Below are 21317 nucleotides of genomic sequence, written 5' to 3'. Positions count from 1 at the left end.
CTGATTTATCGGTTAGCGCGAAACAGCGCAAGTGGTGTGTGGGTTTGAAAGGGCTCACCACTTATTTCCTTACTCTAACCGAGGGTGAGCACGTATTGTTCCATACCTGCTCATTACAGAGGTCGTTGCACTCGCTAATGTATCGCTAAATATATAGTCAATGGTAGGTTGAAAACTCATATCCAATTATTTATTTATGGTTGGTAAATAAAATATTGTAATTGTTTTGTTTATGTAGTTTATATGATATTTAGTTATCACTTCAGAAAAAAAACTAGAAAAAAGGCAACCAATTAGTTGAGAAGTATTGCCATTACTATTTAAATTATATTCAACAATTATGTATAATAAATACTGGTAACATTAGTAAAAAAATGTGTTTATATCGATAGGATTAAATATTATGTTTTAGTTGTGTAAGTTTTTTATCAATAAAGACTATTTCATAATTAAGTTAAAAGATAAATAAAGTAATTATTTTATTTGTTTTCTTTTTTTTTTTTAATTAAAAACTTGCTATTCCATTTGACGTTCAAAGAAATAAACATGTTTTATTTTATGAAATTTTAACCATAGCATAAATTGGTACTTAATACAAAAAGTATTACTTTGTAAAACTTAATAATAGGATTAATATTTTATGGCGTTCTTAATCATATCGTTGTATTCAATAACAAATTTATCCGCACCAATAAAAGTCTTTGTAAGACACTAGAACAAACAAGAGAGAGGCGCTTGATAGCTTAACGACACTGAACTAAGTCGTTGGGAGTTAATAGCTTCGGTCATTAAATTTTATGGAATATATAAAGATACGTAAATAAAATTGATTTGTTGTAGGCGGCGAAGTTTCTTCTGTTACGATATTCAATAAGATGGCAATAAATTTCATTTATGCGAAATCGTTTACGTTTTTCCGCATTCTTCCACGTGTTACGTCTTACGTGGAAGGATATAAAAAAGTTAATGTACTCAATATGAGCTATGTATGTGACATTGCTTATACATATTAACAACACTGAAGAAAACATATTGAAACGTGACTCTTTTGTGAATTTTATTGAAATTTGACTTTGAATTTTTTATTCACAACGCACCCAAAAAGTTTCACTTTCAAAATTAGAATATTCAGACCACTTCCTCTTTTTCCAATTATAATCTGATATTTAATTCCTTATTATATTATATTAATTTTAAAATACATCAAAGACCACTAATGTTAAATTTAAAATATAGGTAGTATTAAGTTTACGACACACCTATTACGAGTATATGAATTTCCTCCTACATATATTAACTTTTTATATTAAAAATCTTGGGCATTCAATATTTTTATCACATTAATAAGACAATCCTTTTTATATTGGAAAGGATTGGCATGGTTTTTTAACTAGTATCTTTGATTTTTTTGTATGCATAGATTCCATATAAAGTATAAATATGTAAGTAAAGTATATATTATTTAAATACCAACCAAACGAAACGAACGAAAAAAATATTAAAAATAAAATGAAAAATTGATCGATCTTTTAAACACTAGTAATCCTGATTAAAATAATATACATATAAATATTATGAATTACCGTAAATAAAAAATCACTAACAGCAAATTGTTATAATATGTTGCTTCAATATAGTCATATGATGCTTTATAATACATAGTATATTTATACTACACCGGTCGAAGTCGATAACTTAGTTTTAAACTGTTAAGTATTAAGATATTACATTTCACCAAACACGAGAGTATAATATACTGTGGCATATAACTATACATAATAATACTATATATATATATATATATATATATATATATATATATATAATAACTTAGTATTACAATATAATATAACCAATAATAATACTATTGTGTATTTTATTGTTAAATAACTAACGGTTATGCATTAATGAGCGTATTAAATACTGTTTGTGTGTTTAATAAACGTATCGCATAATATATCTTTACCCAATAAACATCTGTGAAGGCGAGCAAAATAATTATGGGCTTTATATCGGGCCCCGTAGTCTAATATTTACAATGGTAGGACTGTGTCATTGCACACACAGCGCCCAATTTGCCGTCGCTCCGAGTGTTTGGTAAACAAGTATCGTTACGTCCATCCCGAGCTGAGTATTTATTGTTCTTTCGTCCCTCATAACTCTATGAAATTGTACACGGAAAAATAGCCACTATTACGTAGACGGAAGTCTTTTACTGGCATTAATATGTTTTCCCATCATTTATCTACGTCGCGGAGTACGTACGCCGTATTGCGGTAGGGTTGGTTTGATCCGGAACATTTGGTTATTGTTTGCCGCTGCGATCGCTTGTTACTGTATAACAAACAGTCTACGGTTTAATTGAAGAATATCGTATCTCAAAATGTAGTATTTGTTTTTATTACATTATCAGTCCACGTGCTTAAACTGTCTGTCAACGCGTGTCGGAGTATTGTATAGAAAAACAATTCTGATTATTATTATATCGTATTATAATACATCATCAATACATAGTATAAAACAAAGTCACTAACCGCTGGCTGTCCCTATGTATGCTTAGATTATATATAATATAAAAACAAATATTTCGATTAAAGCGAATATTTTCATAGTGGTGTCCATACAAGATACAGTTTAGTTATTATTAGATTAAATATACCGCAACAAGAATTAAACCTGCTAATCAAATTATAAGATAATTCCGTGTTTAATATTTATGCTTGAAATTTGTTTTATTAAGTAAAGATAAACACAATTTAATATTCTCTATATTATATTAAGATTTAATTAAATACGTTGGAATTATAATATGCGACCTTAATCTCTTCACTTTTAACAATTTATCAAAAAAAAAAAAACTAACTGTTCATATATTTTATAGGTAATTCCTTTTTTGTACATCAAAAACTGCTATTGTTAAAATATTTGCTTCGCCCGAATTTCATTAAACCGCTAAGCTGGCGCTACGGGTACCTATCTTTTAACAATTTATTTCGATATTTCGAAATTTTACCGTTTTATATTAAAATAAAGTCTTCCTTTTTTATCCAAATGTATGTAAAAACTTTAAAAGAGATGTATGTATGTATGAAATTTAATCATCAAGGAATTTAAGTTGCCTTTCACAATGAATATTTTCCAGGAAACGTTCGAAAATGTTCGATTGTAAATCTGGATAAGTTAGTTTGAAACACCCCTTACGTTTTTGTTAAAGTTACTATAAAAGTAACGTTTATTTAAATAATAACACATCTTGGAAACGATCGCCTCGAGGCTGTTTCCTCTAGAATAAACAATATTTCTCGATTCTTCCAGGTTCTAGATATTTCATTCCTTAGAGGTTCGGCGTAAGTGTACTGCTATGTATGTACACTAAAAAAAAAAAACAGAACTTTTTACGAAAATAATTAAATTTTCATATTGAAATATTTTCATTTATATTTGTTTAATTTATATATTATTATTTCAAATACCTAAAGCTAATTTTGAATAAAAGTTTAAAAGTTTTTTTTTTAAATATAGAGGAAAAAGTCACAGATCCGTTAGTTTCCTTTCTTTATTTTACACTTTACGAGAACATTTGTCTACGAATTTTAATGAGACTACCCTCAAGTTATGGCCAACCCAATAAAAAGACAATCATTGACATCAGTTTTCCGTCGGCGAATGGTCGCGTAAAATATTTAAAGCATGAAAAATTTAATTTAGCTTGTATTGATTTTGAAGTGTGAAAATTACAAATTTGTAAGTTGAAGCTGGTTTAAATTTAATTGCAAGATTTAACTTCTACTTACTAACGAGTGAAGTATGATACGAGATCATATAGAAACAACAAGCCGAATTATAAAGAGTGAATGTGAATTGAATTAGGTCACTTCTGTTGACGTACACAAATACAAACGTTATTTTTATTTCAATGCAAACTATATAGTACAGATACGTTATATGTCACTGAAAAATTGTAAATACCGTTTTATTATAATCTATCTCCTAAACTGTCGAAAGATTGTGAACCGTAACATACTGCTTACAGTGAACTGAACAAAAGCGAACCGAAAGATTATAAAATATCGAAATTTTGTAAGTTTAATTGTAACTTGAGTCACCGTTCACAATCGTTCGACAGTGAAACGATAAAATCAATGTTGCGACATAGATTATTATAGCCTAATGGTATTTACAATTTTACGGTTACATAACACATACTAAATGTATATATTAGTACCATAGCCAGTAGAGCTGAAATGTTCCAAGAGATCATACTTAGTATAATGGCTACTGTTGTTATATCGTACCACAGAAAATACCTAAGTTTGTATAAGAAAAGTTATGATTAAATTCTGATCCCTCTGTACAGAACGTCCTCTTTTCCAACCATATTGATCTTTGTAATTTGTGGGATGAACAAAGTTTGGACATATCTGTACATCCTTACTACTTTATTACAAGTTATAAAATAAGTTATTTTACAATAGAAGTATCATGTGAGTTCGATTCTCATTTTAAAGTTTTACTGTTAACTATTTTATTTTACGACAAGACATCCACAAAAAAATGTTTTTGTATTTTGTAAATCTTCCTAAGCTGTTAGTGACGCTGCCATCGACAGATTGAAATTTAAAACAAATTGACAACGGTTTTCATTTTTTTATTATTTTTTTTGACGTTGTATCAAACGCTTTCCGTAGTTCGACGTAAAATTTTGCAAATGAAAAATCTCTGAAATTTATTGATAAAAAAAGTCATATTTAAATTTACCAAGTACTTTTCTTTACCTCTAGACTTAATCTTAAAAGTTTAAGGCTAGAGGATTATAATGACTTCTTATTGTCTATGAATAATTGTTTTCCTTTACCAATTATAAAAGAACATTACCTTGAAGCGTTCTCTTCGTAGCCAACAGCAACTCTGTTATAGGCCTGGTTGCGCTGGCCACGCGCTGCGCTGCTGTTTGTCGAAGAACATGCTGCATATTTGTTTCTCGACCCCTTCCACAACATTGCCCACCACAAACAGAACCTAAAAAAAATAATAATATATATAACAATAGTTTGAAAAAATATTTTAGTGTTTTTATAGTACCAGAGGAGTGACAATGAACTGACTATGAACAAAAATAAACTAGTGAATTTTAAATATCACTTGTGCACATCACACTCCTCAGAAAATTTATAGATTCGAGTAAAAGAACGAAAGTCAGAGATATTAATAATTCAGTTTCTAATTCCAGCGCGATCTAATTTATATCTATCGTTGAGTTTTTGTAAAGCTAACGAAGAATTCTTAAGGGTTTTAGGATACACATTGTTCCAGTGAACGCACTTACAATAAAGTAACATCCTGTAATGAAATCGTGAATTATAAACACATGAAATGTTAGTGGTCTTTAGGTAGATTTGAACCCTCAAGCATCGGTTTAGATCTAACCACTGGGTCATCTTGTATTAGTTAGCAGTTATGTACCGAAACCTAAAATTTCAACGGAAAGTCCGTAATCCTGATTGCTTCATCTAAGAGAGCCATAAAAGATTAGAAACGAGGGTTACTTTGATAAGTATAATAACAGTATGAGCTCGTGTAAATACAGCCAAAGTGGGTCGTATAGGTTCTGTGACAGGTGCTGCTGACGAGGGTCAATCCCAAGGACCTTTGAGAAAACTGCCCTTAATCACTTTCACACTTGATTTTAGATGATTCTTTGATTGAATTTCAAACATGGCATATTTTCTGTAAAGATATTTTCAACAAAATACCTAGCATATTTGAATTATAACGTTGTCTAATACATGATTATGTTACAACATTAAAAAATAATGTTCAACTATATGTTCAATTTATTATTCTTGTAAGGATTCCGTAAAATTTATAGCATTTTTTATCTTATTTCCGTAGCTTTCAATTCATGAATCATAAAACGAAAAGATATTATATAATAGCATTGTATAAAAACGTTCGAATTGCACGAATACACTGCGAAGTATGAGGTGGCTGAGCATTATTTATTTGAAAGTTTTGGAATCCGGCCAAGTGTAATCAGTGTTGAAAGACAAGTGATTTTTATCCGAACAAGCCACAGACTAGGAAACAACATACATCACATTTCATGTGAACGATAACGCTATTTTAAGATAACAGTGATCATGCATAAAGTTTTTTACCTAAGCTTGAATTTCTAGCCAATATTGAAATAGTCGTTCTAGTAGTTATTAGATTTTATTATTAATTAATACTCATTCGTTCGGATATCGACGTAATATTATATAGCATAAGTAATTTAATTAGCTTAAAACGCTTCCGATGTTAGTCACATTTAATTAAGGCAATAAAATATTATATTCCATGAAATATCGATAAAAACGAAACGTAATATACGTTCCATCGAGATAATAATATTACGAATTTACACTTGAATGTTTTGTAATTTGGCACATTGTCACCGCTGTGAATGCCCGCCCTGGTTCAAGGCTATGTATTTATTATATAAATCACATCAATTATATTATTTTAGTTTCAATTTTAAGCCTTATAGCTTTGTAATAAAGACCAACCTAACCTCTTTTTTAAATCAACTTGATTTGTATCTTTAGACTTGAGTCTGCAGTGTAGAGCTTTGAGCTCATATAAAAAATCTAAACGTATTATTTCGACTCAATTAACATTCCGTATAATGACGAGTTCGGAACGAATTATCCCCATTGGCAAAAGGTATTTAGGCCATATTTTTTAAATATAATATAATATCCAAATTAATATATATATAGAGTATAGTCATATCCTGTTTTTTATTTATTTAGGAACTACAAAGCCACTTGATGGTGATCACGTTTGCCCATAGACGTCAGTAATACAAGAAATCTACCGCGCTGCCGATCAAGGGATCTAAGGTTTTATTTTTTTTTAATTTTAATTAGCTCACTCACGATTTAAGCGGAAACATAGATATATATGTATATATACATTTATGGGGGTTGAATGGTAAGTGGATTTTACCTACCTCACCTAGACCATACCATCCGTAGAAATTGTGTTTTATATTAATAAATTACTATTATTTCCGTCAATATCTCAATACATGATATAAACGTCATTTAACTAAAGCAATGTTACATAACCTAAATATTATATAGAAATAATCGTTTTTTTTTTTAATATTTTATCGTTGCCATTCAAGAAACTAATTATGTAATGTCATTGCATGTCATGCTGTAAATTTGAAATTTTATATTAATATTTTTTCGGTACCAGTTAGGTTTCCAGCCATATACATAATTTTGTAACAATAAACGCTTGGGATAAATTTTGGTACTTAAGCTAACTTTAAGAAAAAGGCAGCTTCTGTTTAACTTTGTATATCAACCCTTTACATTTTACCTACATAGTTTTAGAACCATACTGTATAGCTATAGTTTGATATGTGTTGTCTGTGTCGGCAATCGGTGCCAAGGTCAGGATTGCAGACAGATTGCCCGTTCGATACTCGAATTGATACTATAAAGCAGGAAATACAAAGATAATTTTAGCAAGTATACTAGTAGGTATACTCCCAGGCATTCTTCGAGTTATTACGAGTCCTTTTTAGTGGCAGAGCTTTGGGTCACCTCGTCTGGTTAGATGTTACTGCCTTGTCATCATTCTACCGCCAATAAACATGCTCTGTATTGCTGTTTTGGTTGTAGGGTCAGTGAGCAAGTCACAGGCTCAACGACCATAATCTCTCGGTTCTGAATGCTGATGGCGGCCACGTTCCTTACAACTTAGTATTTCTTATAGAGAACCAATGGTCACTTGCTTTCGCATAGTAAATGAAAAAATTAGAATAACGAAGACTTCGCTGTAATGAGAAATTTTAAAAGAATCGTGACAAGATCCTTAGTGGGAGAATCTACTTAGACTTCAAATCCCAACTCGTTGAAATTAGTTTTTCAATGGAGCCTTTGCTTGAAGATTTGTAATTTGAATACTTTTTTCTTGAATATTTTAACAGCTTTATTTACAAAGAGGAAAAAATATTTCTAAAAGTTGCGAAGTAATTTTGCTGTTATAAAAAATTCTTAAGCTGGAATAATTAATGAGTTTAATGCCTAAGTACAGAAAAGCTTAAGTTCATTTTGCAGTTTACGATTCAACTCAGAATCTCCTAAGCACGATAACGTAAAAATGAATCTTTCAAATATTATCTGTATATTCAATTAAATGGAATTATTTGATAAAAATTTAAAAATAAACATTTGTAAAAAATGCAGCATATTATAACGCTTTCAGATAATGTTATTTTGTCTTCTGCAACACCATCTTGAGATAATAAATCTTGGCACAAGTTTACGGCAGATAGATCGATAATAAACTACTTTAACTTGTTTATACGTTGGCGGTCCGTGAAACTGAATCTAAATTGAGACTAACTTTGCAATGATATTGGTATTTTGTCGTAATAGAGAAACAAATACGAATTTTATACAAAATGTAAAAGTAAGCTTTGTGCTTATCTTAATATAAATAAGAGCTTTACATAAAATTTGAGTATACTCGTAAATATAACGAAACATATCATCCACACGTGGTCTTAACTCACATATAACTAAAACATCTTAAAATATTTTCGTGTTCACAAAACAATTAACACAAGCCTGCAGTGCTACTGACCGGAATAACTGTTGAGGCAAATATTTTGCTTATTAGTGTGTATAGCTAAAATCCACCAGGTTTCCGGAGCAAGTATTTTCTACTTGCGTTATTTGTTCGAATAAAAGAAATGTAATTATGTCGTTACTAAGCAAATGCCAACTACGCCAAGCAGTCGATTTACAAAAAAAAACTTTTTTATTGGACTGTAAAGAGGTTTTAATAGAAGTGGAGTTCATGGCGATAAAACTTAATTCAGAAATGTGATTTATTTCAAACGACATCAAGACAAATGCTCGAGCTTGCTTATTTACGCCAACGCGGTGATTAAAATAATTTACTGTGTTCAGAAAGCGCGATCTCCGATTCGAACCGGTAAAGTGGGAGTCTCTCTAAGGCTGTTCCTTACGTTGTTTATCTATGATTGTCCCTTCATGTTGATAAATTGAATCGTTACAGAGAAAATGCGCCATTACCGTCGAATGAACCGCAATGAAATTTCACGTTTTAATATTTATAACTATTGGGAAAATGATGAATATTTAAGTTCTAGGTAATATATCATTTACCTGTAATTCTGCTTTAAATATATATATATATTTATATATGAATTCCTTCTTGTATATTAATCCTAAAATAATATATTAAAAAATAAACTAAATAATTTGTTCACTGAACTCTAATTTTTTTCTAGTATCGAATGTGGGTAGTGAATTTTTTTTTGAATATTTTACCGATTAACTCAATAAGATTGAGATGGACTATCAACACAACACTAATAGCTTTACGATTATTATACGACGAAAACAGCGCGTGGCGCGTCGTATTATATTCATATCTTTGAAAGTATCTATAAAATTGTGGTTATTGTGAAGATTTTATTGTTTTAATACTTAAAAATATGTACGCATCAAAACTCACATAATAAAATCTTAAAGTTTGGTCGCATTTTATTTAATTTTAAATACAAAATATAATATTTGTTAAATAGCGATAATAAATCTATCGTAAGGTATTTAAATAAAGTGTGATCATATAAAAGTATTGAAAAGATAACAGCTTGAAAAAATAAACTTACTTATATTAATTTATTTAGAAATTTATCATAAACCGAAACCACAGTTTTAGAATTAAATGTTAATCGAAATGTAAAATAAACTAAGTTCGGTTGGTTGAAATCATAAATAATGAAAACCAATACGGTAGTTGTCTATTTTTAACAGATTCGGAATACGAACACGTTAACTGACAGCCAATATCGAAGTGTTATTTTAATAGTTTATTTAGACAAGATAACACAAATGTTTTTACGTTTTCTAATGTATTTTCATTTGCAAAACTATCTGGGAAATGCAAATACTTTTCTAAGATTGCACCTTTTTTATTTGACACAAGTGCACTTAAGCACTTAGGACCTATTAAAAGGTCGTTAAAAGTTTTCTCGATAAAAGCAATGGCGCGGTGTTTCTAAGTTGTTTATTTTAGGAAGAAGATAATTACCACTATTTTTTATATCCGATTAAGGCAAAGTCGACGATACTGCATTAATCCTATTCCACAATTTAACTTTAGTGGAAACATTTTAACAAAATGTGTCACTGGGTGCTTAATGCCTGAAATGTCAGACGCTAGAAAGGTGACGTCACAAAATATATTGCTAGTTGATTTCAACACTTGTCAGATTTTATTGAATTAATATTAATAATCGCCACCTTTTAAAATACATTCTTGATAAAAATTGGAATGTAATTTACGACGAGAATAAAGTAAGTAGCGAGTAAAAGTATTCGGCGTACCAGGAGTATTAATTCATTAGAAGTAGTAAACAGTTTGGATTATATCGAATAACCGTGCAGTACTAAGCGCAGTGCATGTTTAGTCTCTGCTGCATTTAGTTGTAAACTAAGAGTGAACCTGAACACTCTATTTGTTTCTTAATGCATTTTATTTAATTCACTATTCAACTGTTTACTGAAACTGTACTATTTAGTCTGTGGTTTAAATAGTCTGATTTCTTGACTCGTAAATTAAACATTTTTACAAGCATCTTGTTAACACCACCTGTTCCTATATTCGAGTCAAATTTTGTTATTATATTTCTGAAACTAGTTCAATAATTAATTTTCTTTAAGAACTGATACTACTAATTGATAGATTTTAAATACAAATAATAAAATATTCGCGGTATTTTTTTTCTGGCTGAATTTACCGAAATTAACTGTGTTATGGTAACGTACGTAGCGTAATTTCTAAAAGCAATCAAATCCATGGAAGCGCGAATCCTACACGATTAGCAATACCAAATAATTATCGCGCAGGTTTAAATCATTGGCACGAATGCGGAATGCGAATATGTGTGAAATATCAATGCGGATTTCCACACCGACCCCAATTTCACTTCAGCGGCTATCTGCAGCCATTCTGCATAGAAATATTTCGCTTTCATGTTTTATCTCCAGCAGCGTTGTGGAAAGGTACAACAAAACCACTTTTGGCTCAGAAACTAGCGTCATATTTGTGTCGGTACATATACTTATCGGTATAAAAAAATAATAAGCAATTATTATCACTCTTAAACTTCCACAATGTATGTTATGTATTTTTTTCTATTCGTTTCTTTTTTAATTAACGCGATATCACTTTTTTTATTGAGCGCAGCATTTTGGCAGAGCTGCATCTGCATTGGCCACGAATTAACGAGATGTCAAACAAAATAAAAAGAAATATGAACTTGATTATAACCATAGCTTACAAGTTCAGTCTCACATTTTATATCAAAAACAATTTGCTTGTTAATTAATATTATACATTATTTTTACTAGCCTATTACTAATTATATGTGAAGATTTTGTTTTTTTTTTAATAATAATAGTACAAGTTATATTTTCTGATGAGAAATGTGTTATAATATTTTCAAAGAAGGTAATATAAATATATGTATATGTAAATCATTAATTTATTACAACTACATGACACTTAATTATGTACAAGATGTATCTACTGTCAAAGTAGCCTCGAGAAATATCGTAGTAAAACTATTAAAGATAATATTTTCCGGTCAACCAGCGTTGACACTACAAGAGAACGAAAAAATATGAAGCTAGAATTTATAAATAAAAGTAAATATTACATTAACAAGAAAATTAACATTTTAATTTAACGTTAATTGGTAGACATTAATTTTAGCATTTTCGCAAAAATAAGTATCTCTTATTTTATTATAATTTCGACGAGTCTTTTGAAAAGTTATAAAATATTTTTTAAAACTCGCTTAAGTAAAATGACACTCAAAGCGGTGACAACGGTGACAGAAGATTCCGGGCGATAGATTATAATATAGTGTAGAATTATATATTAATTATCTTCAATAAAATGTACAGTCGGGGTAAGAAAAGGTTCGTCACCTTAAGGTCTATTTTCGTGTGCTCAGTATGTGCGATAATCTGCTTTACCGATTGAGTATGACATATTGCGTCGCAATGTACACTATTTTAAACCTAGTTATCATACTATGATAGTTTAATTTTATATGCAGTTTTCTATTTAATGCTTTAGTTTCAAAATGTACTAAGAGTTTACGATTTGATAAAGGAATGAATTTGAAAACTGACGAAGGTTTTCTTACTCTGACTGTACATATGTCGGTGTCCTCCTGACCAAATCTTGCAATGGCGGCTATTCTAGACGGGGAACAGCTAAGTAAGAAAGAAGTATTCTAGTACCAATAGCCAATAAGAGACTTACTTCCGAATCTGCAGCCGTACAAGCAACCAAAGAATCAAAAAAGGTTTTTTTTTTAATATATCTCTTTTAGTAAGGACCTAAAGCACGTCGCTTTAATAAATATAAAATACAAAAACCTTTAAACATTATACAAAATTGCTTTTTCCGTTTATTCCTCGTAACATCGACCTTTTTCAATCAGAGCCCTTTTTGTTACCTCAGTAGTACTCGTAAATATATAGCCGCTATGCGTATTTACAACATATAAAACGTCGAGCTCGAGGGTAAATATCACTGTATATCTAAGCACGTCTCCGTCTGATTACGGATCTAGAGAACCACTCGACTCGCTGAATAAGATGAGACCTGGATAAACTCGAATGAAATCATATTTCTATTATGTATTACGAACATCAATTTATAGGACACACGAACTAGGAGCAATATTCAGTTTATGTAGGTTTTATAAATACGTGTTCTTAGTAACTTTAAAATAAAATTATTCATAATTATAAGCAGTTATTGTTTTTTTTTTTCTTGCATTGTCATTCACATCGTGGCATTAAGTAAGATTCGAATTTGAAATGAGAGAATTAGTTAATAATATATACTAAAAATTTACCGCCAAAGGAAGTTACTAAGAACATGTTAAAATAATTTATAAGATTACCAAATGAAACAAACGTAACTGCATTTCGAATATATCTTACGTTTTGGAATTGGGAAAATGCTTTGGGAGCGTCATCGTGGATACTGAACTTATTATAATAAGTTACACTAACGTGTGCATTTCTACCCATCGTTTTGTTAAGTAATCGTATAACGTAAACATTTCTAAATGTTGCAGAGTGCAGGCGGGGCGATGCGCTCACGGCGCGCTCACGGTGCGCTCGTGTTGACGCGGTGTTAATATATTTATTGTTAAATGTTAGCTGGTAGTTACTGCACCGCGCAAATTGCACCTTTGCTTAACTACTATTATCTATCCTTACTTAATGCAGAATTAAATACGAAGGTATTTACTTGAAGGCACTTCGATTTATTTTCTTAAAATAAATGTATAATAATAATGTTTCCACAGACTTGTTTTTGTAAGCAACCAGTCCTCGCTTCACACTAGTAAACATAGGGCATACCTATGAGAATAAGATAGGATACTACGTTTTACGACACTTGGTGGTTGGTATCTCATGATCACTCATCAGGTATTCTGCCGCCAAACAGTCAGTCATAACATCTTAGTTACCAAGATTGGTGACGCATAGAAGTAAGCAGTGTCTATGTGTGTTGGTCACCACTTAATATCAGGTGGCCCATTTGCCGGTACATAAAATATAAATTTATGTTTTTATTCTAACATATTGTACGATATCTAAAACTATTGTTCCGTATTCAAATTATATTTTTTAATTTCAGACTTTGTTTTATTCCTTCTAAAAGAAGTATTTATATACACATATGTTTAAATATAATGCAGAATGCAAGCGACTGCTGTAACACATATCATTCATTAATTACCTTGTCCTAGTATTAATTACAACAACATATGCAAACTTCCAGTTATCAATTGTAGAGCATGATAGGTATATTATTATACAATTAGAACGTTATAGACAGTGCTCGTAAGTTTAAGCATATAAGTATAGGTTTCGTTTATAAATGCATAAAGTGACGGACGAGTTTATTATATAATACAAGTATCGTATGGACTTTGATCATTGATAGAGGTATTAATTTTTTTTTTGTGGAAAACAATATAACATAACATAACATCATAAAATTTTCATTATTATGCATTGTATAATTATATAAGGTCGAGATGGCTTAGTGGTTAGAACGCGTGCATCTTAACCGATGATTTCGAGTTCAAACCCTGTCAGGCACCACTGAATTTTCATGTGCTTAATTTGTGCTTATAATTCATCTCGTACTCGGCGGTGAAGGAAAACATCGTGAGAAAACCTGCATGTGTCTAATTGCCACATGTGTATACCACCAACTCACATTGAGCAGCGTAGTGGAATATGCTCTAAACCTTCTCCTCAAAGGGAGAGGAGTCCTTAGCCCAGCAGTGGGAAATTTACAGACTGCTAATGTAAAAAAATACTGCTATTTAAATACAAATAAAATAGTTATATATATAAATACTACTATACGATATGCTCCGGGATGCTGTCAACAAACTCATTTTGTTGAAAGAAGTTTACTGATAGTGAATAGTTACACATAGAGATACTAAAACTTATTTTACCATTTTACCAAGGCTGCCAACGCATGAGCCCAAAAATAATATTATTACTATTAAACTTTAAATACTTCTATAATTTAACATGTTTTTTTATTCACACGTTTTGATATATTTGCATGTTTAAATATTATCCATCAAAAGATAAACGGCAAAACACAGGGCAAGGTCAAGGTCTCGGCTGTGCATTTCCGTCCTTGAGACCCAAAGTTCAAATGTCAGTCGTGCCTCCATCACTGTTAAGCTGTGCCGAGGGACTGTTACAATAGGCCGACGAATTAAGTGGTTGCTTCTATCCATATAATAAATTTTGTTCAGCAACATATAGCCTTAGCTATTTAAATATTCATAATATTCCCTCCGGATTTTCTAAGGATAATAAATAGGTAAGAAAACGCAATCAAATTAACAAATATTTGCGTACTTGAATAAAATTAAAAACACGATTACAAGGAATGATTAAATTGCAACACACACACGCACATAATTTGCAGCCATTTTCTTTGAGGACGATGTAAGGATTCAAACGATACCCCATACACCCCAATCTCTATAATTAATCTCATATCTAATACGTCATACATACATACATACATTACATCTAATAAACAAGAGCCGTAATGTTTATAACGAATCGTTTTTGAAGGAACAAACCGAATCAAACACGAGTTTGTGAAATTAAAGTAGTAGTTGTATGTGAACCAACCAGTCGTAAATAAATTGATGATCAGTCCATACCAGTTACATTCACAAGGTTTTTTTCAATCAGTCAATACGTTATTTGTATAGTAGATTTGAACCCTTCTTTTGCTCAAATCCACATATCATCCTTAAGGTCACGCGATCAACGCGACAGTTTATAAGCTACCAAATAATTGTTGTCTACAAAAGATAACTGAATCTATCAATATATCCTTGTATAAATTATGCGCAAAAGATTATATATATTTAATTATAGCAGAAATAAAACTTGTATTTCCTTTCCTTGTAAGAAATAAAATGTTCCATAATTACGATTTAAGTCACGAGAATTCCTCGTTAACGTAAATGCTAGTTAAATTTAATTATCGTGTTCCCAAAAAATGTAATGAGATAAATTCAAAAATTTACACGATAATTCATAAATCAGCTATATTTCAACTGATTGTTATCTTTATAGATAAAATATCTTAATTTTAAATATGTTCAAAGTTTTATAGAATAAGCTGTGGTAGAAGGTACTTTTACACGTGCGGGCAAAGTCAATCAAAAAACAAAGTTAAGAAAATTAAAAAAAAAAACATTTAAATTAAATATTATATAATAATTATAGTGATAAAATATCATTCTAGTACCGAAGAGTTTTTATTTAAAAATTTATCAGTGATCACATAATTAAGTCGATAGTATTATTATTATGATAATAGCCCATACTAAAGATTTGCAGATATGTCATTGTATTAATATAAAAGCCAACTTTCACAGCCAAACCACTCAAACGAATTTAATGAAATTGGAATGAAGCAAGCTTGAACTTGAAGTACATAGGCTATTTTATTTTTAAACCCTAAAACGCGAGTGAAGTCTCGAGCTCAAGTAGTTAAGTATAATTATAAGATTCTATAAAAACAGCACGTTTAAATACGATATTCCAGCGCACCGAGACTGGTAAATTATAATGGTAGCTTGAAATACTGCCTAACAAACACGCTCTTAACGCTTCTACAACATTTAGGTTCACGTACACTTTGTAACCTAACGCCTAAAATAGGCACAAATTGCAGCCGGCTTGTACGAGTACGTCGCAACCGTACACTACCGTTGCGAATAGGGCGAGGAAAACGAAACCTTTGCTCATAAGAAGAATTTAAATACGCCTGTTTATTCTTATTTCGTATAACTCATAAAATGTGTTATAAATTTTTATAAGCATGGCTGTATTTAATTGTAAGTAGTGTATATTACTCAATACTTCTAGTATTTGGGCTATACCGATTCCATACTAACATTTGTTATGTTAAAGACTGAACTGAAGACATAAGACATTGCTGTAAACATATAAGGCCGCCTTTGTACACTTTAACTCGAACAAATTCATTTGTACTTAATTTCTGTTTTTTGTATGCAGTAAAAAGTCTTCTTGTAGTTACTTCTAAAGCTTTTCTAAGATCGGAGATTTAATCACATTTTTTGTACTTAGTTTTGTGAACCATAAAAAATGTACGAAAAAAATAATACAATACCTAAAAAAATAATAATGGATTAATAATTTTTTGAGCTTCGTAACAATAAAAATGACAATAAGAATCCTTGTCAAACAGATACTTCGTATATTCATTGTACAATATTTTAATCAACTTTGAACTGAACTTCGTTTGGCTTACAATTTAAAATATTTTTTTACCTACAATATTACAGCAAACTGAAAAACAAAACAATGAGATTACGAATGAGAACATGGGATATAATTTCACAAACAAGCGCCTTAACAATCGTTCAAAAATATGCACGTATTCTCAGATCGTAATAACTAAGCCGCTGTTAATAAGGTTAAGTAAATATTTAAGATTACATAAGAAAATGTGTATTACTCATACATTGCATATAGCGTCTATAATATAAGACGACAACACAAGTTCAGTAGTTTCATTAGCAAAGCGGAATAATTACACATGACGACTTCCTTGTAATAAAAAGGTTGATAATGATAAATATTATGATAAATTAGTCTTCTTTGATTTAATTATATTTAATAACACATATTTTTTGTATTTCTTTGACATAGCTCGTAGACATAGCTCTTTGACAAGCGTAAGTAGCTATTTATTTTTTACTATGTATCTCATTATTTTTGCTACTGTGTATGTAAATTAAAAAAAAATATGAGAAAACGCTGTCGGAATATTGAATAAAGATAATACTAAATAAGTAACCTGAACATACCATAAGAAGTTTAACATTGTAATTATTATTGGTTATTATTTAAGATATTTAAATCAATATGCGATTATAAAATAACCAAAACATACATTTATTTTAAACGTACAGACGTTTTTTATAGACTATTATTTTACTACAAAAGTTTTTGAATTCAATTTTGATTTTTTTTATGTTACAGGTGGCAAACAAGCAGGAGGCTCATCTGACGGAAAGTGACAACCATCGCCCATGGACATCTACAACACCGGGGGGCTTGCAGGTGCGTTGCCGGCCTTTAACAAATGTGTACGCACTTTTTTTGAATGTGGGGTATATTCCAGCGTAATATACCGTGGTTGGTAGCTAGTATAAATGCTTCTTACAGAGTCAGTCCATGAATAGAATTGACCAAATACAACAACAGTGGTAAATCTACTATAATAATATCTATAAACTTATATAATTTAATATTGGTAGCCCTAAGAAAATTTACGAAGTAGCACCTAACTAAATGTATGCTAAACGCGTCATTTGGAGGCAACATTAACGCTTAGTTCGGGATAAAGGCTCGTTCTAGCCTCGTAACCATTCATTAGCAACGCAAATGTTATCCTGTGGTTTTAAAACAAATTTAAGAATAAAAATAACACAGCAGCCACTTTAATTTATCAAAATCTATTAGGGTACATTACAACTGTAACTTCATATCTTTACTAGTATTGTTTCTATATATATTTAGTAAATATATATAATACAAGAAATAATATTATATAATAATAGTAAATTCTAACATAGAGGCGTTATTAAAATTCCGATTTTCATCTCTCATCGATAATTTTCAAATAGTATCAAGTCTATTTCAACGAAATGCTGCTAGCATTCTTGCCACTATTCCACGCGGTCAAGATTTATATATTAATTCCTATGTTAATAAGTGTATACAACAAGAGGACAAAAATCAAATGAACAACATTTGATATTGAATTGAAGCGATATCGTTGGTCGAGAGATTGTATAATCTATGATCTTCATTATGGATTTGCGAAAAAATGCCGTTTCGAACGTCGACGAATCTACTATCGTAAATATAGATGTCAAATCAAAGTGGAACGGTGTTGCATTATAAATAAATATGTATTAATTAAGAACTGTCAGTAGTGCACAATATATATGAGCTATTAGGAAATCGCACGGAATACGTACAACTACGGTTTGTTTATATTAATTCCTTCCCCGATTAGAATAGGCGAAAATAATGAGATAGAATAAGAAATGTCAATTTTTATTTTTCTTTATTATATAAAACCTCATTTCATTTGAAATGATATCACACAAACATCTCATAATCCACATTAAAATAATAATTAAAAACTTTATACTGTTAGACACAAGCGAAGTCCATGCGGGCTTCGTATAAATAATGCGGAGATATTCATATCAAGGATAATGAAGCCCTCAGCGGCGACGGGTTAAAAAGAGTTATTATGAAAGTATCGTATGATCCTTTGACGACGCATTATGTGTGTACGAAACCGGAGCTGCGTCCTCGGGGCATTGCATGTCAAAGTACGACTAAAATGCAAGTCAATGCAAATATTTCGTAAGCGCAAGCGTGCGGGTATTTGATGTCACGATGTATTTAATAAACATTTGCATTGTTTAATTTAGTATCAAACTTTCATTTGAAATATTTGCGAAACTGTTTAGATGAGACTAAATTCGTCCAACTGTCGAAAGTAACTCTCTTTTTTGCTCTTTGAAGAAAGCTTGACTTCAAGGAATGAGATAGACTACTTTTTTATGCCTTACACCTGACGACCAACGCCTAAACGTGAATGAGGCCGCGGGCGACAACTAGTATTTTATAAAACATTACTAAGAAACACTTATACTTTTTAAGTTTCCATATTATATACCGCGAAAAAACAAAAACCTAATAATTAAAATACCGCTCTCGTGTCTATCTCTCTATCTAACACCCTGTTTACGTATCTACGGAAAGAAAACATTCGTATTCTTGCGGAGTACAGTAGTTATATATTTTGATTTTGCAGGTTGATCTTATGGGTAAAGATTATTTTATAATAAATAATTCAAACGAAAATAAAATAAAATGCCTATTTATATTTGAGAGTACTGAGCCTTTATTATTACTCAATATTATAAAGACTGCCTTATAGTTTGAAGGTACCCGTGACGAAAAATTATAACTTGGCAACACAATACTATTGTACGAAATGCAAAATGATATAATCTTCACGCCAATTTAACATATACCTTCACAATTATTAAATACTAATTAACTAAGATTTAATTCATCTAAATTTATGAAGCTAAGTTTGTAAAACACAAATAAAAAAATATTGACAATATCCAATATCATATCATATAAACTGTAACTATTCATGTTATTCATAAGCATCGTTTAAGATATTAGATCTAAAAGATATTATATTTCCAATTTTCTATACGAATAAGTAAATAATAATACTATTGACTTTATAGTGTTTTTTTTAAATATATTAAGGCTGTATGTATTTATATAGATGTGATTATATTTAGTTTCCATTTAGAGTCGGAATTATCTGAACAAAAAGTATAAAACAAGACACATTTAACCAAAGATTGCAGGATTCAGTAAGAACTGTTGAATTTTTAGTACAAAATTTGAGTTTACAATTCGTCTCGAATTCGAAATTGAAGGCCATTCTCATCCGTAGCAGGAGAGGTTTTTGCACCACACCATACATTATGTGTATACAGTTTATACTTGGTGGTAAGGCTTTGAATTTTAGACATAAATTCTAAAATCCATAGGTTGGTGGTGCATCGTCTATTTAAGGAATAATTAATATTTCTAACACTGCCAATGTCAATCAGTCTGCCTAATTATTATAAAAAAAAAAAACAAATTATTCTGTTTTTATAAAGAAAATATGTATAAGTTTACTATGGTTTGACATCATTACAGACCGTCATATGATACAATAATGACTGGTTATATTTTTTGCAACACGAGCTCGATTTCAGTTCAATGAACGAACAAATGCAAGTAAGCGTTATTCAAATCGTGTACAATGTATTTGTTACTTGAAAATACAATTTGTATAAAGACATCGGTTAATTTACTTTACAATCTCAGCATTTTCTTTTTAAATATTTCAACTTAGGCTTAAATTAAAGTAAAATTTCCATTTACGGTTTTAAACTTAGTTAATATGTTTGTACTATTATAATTTAAAGTGTTATATTTGTTTATTGTAATTTATCAATAGTTGTAAAATAAACAGGAGCAAAAGTTTAAAAACTAGTTGTATTCATAAATAAATTATATAATTGTCTTTATGATATAAGCTTTCTTAGAATGTTATTATGTAGTTTTATTATTATATGCCAAATAACAAGACAACCATTTAATTCCCCGACCGGTGGCTTAAAGCGAGGATTTTGAGATCTGCAGCTCTATGAACTAGCGACTAGAACGAGACAATTATGGTTTAATATCTAAGCTATAGAGCTATCGACATGGACAGGTTACTGACCACAGCACACACTATGAACACAGACACAATTACAGCAATTAGTAGTACAGTCACTGTCTACTGATTGTTGTTTTCGCTATGAGACTGCTACGTTGGTTTAGTGGCTAGATATAAAGCCGCAAATCCCATGGGGTCCAAATCCCAGGTCGGGCGGGTTATATTTATTGGGCCTTTCAGTCGAAAAATTCTCAGTAGCAGTGTGTACTGTCCCGGGTCGAGCGAAGAAATAGAGAGTCCTATATTTGTATATGTCCTGCGTGTTCAATCGCCATTTGCAATTATGACTT

At 30.5% G+C, this 21317-nt stretch overlaps 1 protein-coding gene across 1 annotated transcript in view; it reads right to left on the bottom strand.

Annotated features, from left to right (window-relative positions):
• The window catches only part of LOC125070328 (division abnormally delayed protein), a 92810-nt gene that overhangs the window by 23370 nt on the left and 48123 nt on the right, over positions 1-21317 (bottom strand). The window contains exon 2 of the mRNA XM_047680148.1: positions 4876-5019. Within this exon, the coding sequence (XP_047536104.1) occupies positions 4876-5019 (144 nt within the window). The remainder of the gene's footprint in view (positions 1-4875; positions 5020-21317) is intronic.

This window comes from Vanessa atalanta, chromosome 2, assembly GCF_905147765.1.
Source record: "Vanessa atalanta chromosome 2, ilVanAtal1.2, whole genome shotgun sequence".
NCBI classification, from domain to species: domain Eukaryota; kingdom Metazoa; phylum Arthropoda; class Insecta; order Lepidoptera; family Nymphalidae; genus Vanessa; species Vanessa atalanta.
The sequence above is the reverse complement of the archived record's forward strand: the minus strand, read 5'-3'. Positions and strand labels throughout refer to the sequence as shown.